At 40.4% G+C, this 5,000-nt stretch overlaps 1 protein-coding gene across 1 annotated transcript in view; it reads right to left on the bottom strand.

Annotated features, from left to right (window-relative positions):
• Positions 1-370: 370 nt before the first annotated feature.
• The window catches only part of LOC138001384 (uncharacterized), a 5,805-nt gene continuing 1,175 nt past the window's right edge, over positions 371-5,000 (bottom strand). Inside the window, exons 2-3 of the mRNA XM_068848024.1 lie at positions 3,729-4,925; positions 371-989 (exon numbers count right to left, since the gene is read on the bottom strand). Coding sequence (XP_068704125.1) covers positions 371-989; positions 3,729-4,925 — 1,816 coding nt within the window. The remainder of the gene's footprint in view (positions 990-3,728; positions 4,926-5,000) is intronic.

The following is a 5,000-nucleotide window of genomic DNA, read 5'->3' as shown; positions in this document are numbered from 1 at the left end:
TTTATCTTGATTTTATCTTGATTTTATCTCGATTTAGCTTCAATCTATTTAAGATCATCCACGAGTCAATGTGTTTAACACATGCCTCTAATTTAGACTTAACCAAACAGAGGTCTTGTTGTGAAAAATACATAAATTTGTGAATCATCCGCATATAAGTGGTAATGGAGATCATAAGACTTAATGATATCAGCGATTGGTGCTGTATACAGAACATACAAGAGTGGCCCTAGTACAGAACCCTGTGGTACGCCACGTAACAATTGACGAATAGATGACTGGGTATTCTCAATCTGCACAAACTGCTCACGATCCATAAGATACGATCCAATCCAAGCAATCACTTGACCATTCACACCAAATGTTAGTGCTAGTCTTGACAGCAGTATGGAATAATCAACTGTGTCGAAGGCTCTTCTAACAAGAGCAGCACTACAGAATCATTGTTATCAACAGCAAGTAAGATATCGTTATGGACTTTAACCAGAGCAGTTTCCATTGAATGGAAGACTTTATACGCAGATTGAAACATCCCATCCATATGATTGTTCACTATGTGGTTGGTGAGTTGAACGGCCACAGCCTTCTCAATTATCTTAGAGATAAGGGATAGATTTGATACTGGTCGAAAATTAGAGAATTGATTGTAGTCAGCATCTGGCTTCTTTAAGCGAGGAGACACAACAGCAGTCTTAAGAGATTTTACCATAGTAGCTGTAGATAGCGAAATGTTAACAATCTTTGTAATAGTCGGAAGTAACACTTTAAGGCAACCCTTAAAAACTGTCGATGGAATAGGATCTAAACAGCATGACTTTGCAGAGGGTTTACCAGCAAATGCAACAATCTGATCTTGCGTAACGTCTTCAAACGTACACAAAGTTTTTGCGCTTTGAATAGAAGGATCAGGGGGACCTGGGTTCAAATCCAGCTCAGGGCAATTACAGTTTTCCCCAGAAGTTGTCCAGTGTTGAGTTTTCCGCAACTTTCTATAGAAAATTAGGTTACGGGAAACACTCACACTGGATCTGAACCCACATACCCCTGATCACTAGTCAGGTGTGATGACCACTACACTATTAGGACAACAATGCTGGCAACATGGCTGATTGATCACTTAATGTGTGGCATTTACGTGGGACTCCTTAAGGGGCCAGTTTTTCTATGTGATAACGCTGGATCATATATATACAGGGAATGAAAAAGTCTGCAATGAACTTCTCACAGATTGCTGGTAAGGGGATATGCGCTGTCTCTGGCAAGGAGAGGGCCTATTTCTACTTCATTGATAGCCCTAGTCACACCAGAAAGAATTTGTTCATTTTGTGTCATATCCTATGGTGCACTTTATCTAAGAATGCAAGCATCATGTATGCTGCCCCGATAGCCTACCATACCATGAATAAATTTTAAGCTACAATGGGGGACAAAACTCTTACGACGCTTGACATGATCTGCCTTTATTTCTCCCCTTTTCCCCCACCCCCCAAGCAATGTTGTAGTTTGTGCGGCGCTGTACACTTTACCCTGTCCTAAAAGAGTTTGTTCATTTCAACATTGTTTGGAGGGGGGAGGGGAGGGCCATTCGTGGTATCCACGTGGTTAGAGAAGTGCATATTATGCTACATTTGAATATGTGAAAAGAAAAGGCTCTGGAAGGAAGGTTTTCGATATCCGTCCCAAGGAGTTTTGTCCTCCATTGTAGAATCAACTATATATAATATATGCCATGAAGGGTCACTCTGTAATGCTGCTTACGATTATAATAACCCTCATGATTTTGTGGTGGAGCATTTATCTCTATGGCTCCCACAATTTGAGGTATACCATACATCTCTTCAAGCACGTCAACCTTTTCTGTTATTTTCTGCCTTGTCAAGGGAAATTTTGTGAATTGATCCTTCATTCGAAGAAGAGCGCACTTGAATTCACTGCAGGTATATTTCACTGTTGACTTTCTTCTTCCAAATTAAATCCGCAGCTTCTATAACTGTTGCCGGTTGCAAGTCTCCATAATGCTAAACCGACCCTTTCTTCTACACTAAGTGGCGTTCACATCCGCGTCTGTTGTTTTTGTAGATCTGCTCTTACAAGGTCACAAAAGTATTCAAATGTTCCATGAGTGAAACGAAAATGTTCTCATGGTTAGAATGGAAGTCTGCTTTTGCAATATATGGTATATGAAAACTTCATATGTAATGGTACTCACCAACAGTTCTGTTGGTAAGACTCTCAATAGCACGTTCCAAATTGAAGCTGCACTTTAGAACACGGTCAAGGCATATCTTGAAATGGAAATGTTTGACAAATTATAGTCAGTGTTGAATATACACGCCACTGGAAATAAAACAAAATGTACATGAATCAAGTTAAGTGGTGAGTCTTCGCTACTATCAGCTATGCTTTATTGAGCTTCAATCCTCGGTACATTCTGTAACGAAAGAAAACTTTCATTCATTCTTTACTCTCTAATTGCACATCAGACAAAATCTAATGAAATGACGTAGAGGTACTGATGGGACTAAAACAAATAATGCTAAAGAGAACTGAACTCAATCATAAGGGCTGAGAAAAATTGTGCTCACTGCTGAACATATTTTTTTTTGTTTGTGGATTCAACAAAATGATTGTTAATAATTAATAAGAACACTCCTTAATCATTGTTGATCTCTTATAAATGTGCCCATTTGATCAAGTTAACAAGTTGAGGTAGGACGTCATGTACAGCTTTATTGTATTAAACTCACAAAGGGCTTTTAGATGTAAAAATAAAAGCCAAGTGTCAATATATTTTTAATAGTCATGTAAAATATTATTGTCTGGTTGGAAAAGCTTCGAATCTAGTGCATGCAAGAAAGTTGAAATGCCAATATCTACAATCCCTGCTGACAACACAAACCTCATCAGAAGCTACCCAATCAGAAGCTGACACTTTGGTTGTAAACATGTACTTTTCAATGCAACCCTCCTGTTGGTTATCACTTCCAGTTTCTTGATTACAGTTCCTTAAGGCCATACTGTAAGGGCAAATTACCACATTATTTATTATTTCTTTTTTGCAAGTCAATTTGAGATTAGAAGCACATCAGACTGGGACGACCTATCTCCACTTTCAGTAGAATGAAATGAATAATACGATTAAAAACATTTGTTTCCTGCTCCGGAAGCATAATAAAAGTTAAAAAGGTTTTACAAACTCGGAGCTAAATGTTAAAACTTATGAAACTTATGAAATATTTCGTCCGTTTTTTCAACCGGACTTCATCAGTCAATGATGTGAATGTTAAAAAGATGAATTTTAAAAAGGTTTTTAACGCCTCTTGGGGGTTAGAATTGTGTCATAGATGGCTACTAATTCATAACCATTGTCTCTGTTTAACGCCGGTTTCGTAAGTTTAATTTGAGTAGCTTCTTTTATCCTGCGTTTGAAGGTGTGAACTTCGGTTGATAGTACTTTTGTCCTATTTGGGTCCACCGAGTGGCCCTCCAGGCGACAATGCTCGTGAATAGCTGATGAACTTCTTGATTGGTGTTCTTTTACTCTGATTTTCAGAGAGCGGGCCGTTTCGCCAACGTACTCCTTGTTACACTTCTCACAATGGATCTGGTACACAGTACCGCATTTCTTGAGATTGACAGTTGTGTCCTTGACACGTACCAATTGTGATCTTAGAGAATTGACGGGTTTATCAATAAGTGTAACCTCGTGTGACTTGAAAGCTCTTTGCAGGCGTTCCGAGATTCCTTTGATGTATGGCGTTGATGCATAGATTTTCTTCTCGTTTTGAGGCTCTTCGGTATCTTCTGTTGTAGATTTTGGATGTGGTATTGTTAGCATCCATTCTGGATAGTTATTCATTTTTAGAGCTTGCTTGACGTGCTGTGTTTCTCTAGTTCTGTCATCGTTTTCCGTAACCAAGGTCTGAGCTCTCAACATCAGGGTGTTAACCACAGCTCTTTTGTGTTGTAGATGATGGTTTGATTGGAAGTTTAGGTACTGGTCCGTGTGCGTAGGTTTGCGGTACACTGAGATCTTGGTAGAACCATCTTGGTTAATACTCACACAGGTATCAAGGAAAGGAATCCTGCCATCCTTTTCTTGTTCCGAAGTGAACTGGATATGTTGGTCAATGGAGTTTAGATGTTCTGAGAAGGAATCGACGGCGTTTTCGTGAATCTTGGCCATCGTGTCATCCACATATCGATACCACATAGTTGGAGGGGTGGGGGCGGTGTCCAGAGCTCTGCTCTCGAACTGTTCCATGTAGAGATTGGCCACTACAGGGGAAATTGGAGACCCCATGGCGGCTCCTTTCTTTTGTTTGTAGAATTCACCATGGAATGTGAAGTATGTGCTCGAGAGGCACATCTCTAGTAGAACAGATAATTGGGCAATGTCTAACGGGCATCTATCCGGTAAGCTCTGGTCACTTTCCAGTTTGGCTCTGACAACTGGAATGGCTTCATTGATCGGAATGCTGGTAAACAGTGAGGAAACATCGTATGAAACGAGTTTCTGTCCAGGGGGTACTTCAAGTTCTGCAATCTTGTTGACAAAGTCTTCACTGTTGACGATGTGATGACTGTTGAGGCCAACAAGAGGTTTCATAATCTTAGCAAGGAACTTGGCAGTATCATACATCACGCTACCAATGCTCGAAACTATTGGCCGTAGCGGTACGTCTTTCTTGTGAATCTTGGGTAGCCCGTAGAACTTTGGGACATTCTCTGCTGTGGGGTACAGTTGATTGTAAAGATAATTAGGGATTCTCTTTTCTTTGCGCCACTCCTTCAAGGTTTGAATAAGTTTGTTTTTGATGGCTCTGGTTGGGTCAGATGTCAGTTTTTCATACGTATTGGTATCGTCTAGAAGAGCCTTCACCAGTTCGAGAGCAGAGCTCTGGACACCGCCCCCACCCCTCCAACTATGTGGTATCGATATGTGGATGACACGATGGCCAAGATTCACGAAAACGCCGTCGATTCCTTCTCAGAACATC

The sequence above is a fragment of the Montipora foliosa genome, chromosome 4, assembly GCF_036669935.1.
Source record: "Montipora foliosa isolate CH-2021 chromosome 4, ASM3666993v2, whole genome shotgun sequence".
Classification (NCBI taxonomy): domain Eukaryota; kingdom Metazoa; phylum Cnidaria; class Anthozoa; order Scleractinia; family Acroporidae; genus Montipora; species Montipora foliosa.
The sequence above is the reverse complement of the archived record's forward strand: the minus strand, read 5'-3'. Positions and strand labels throughout refer to the sequence as shown.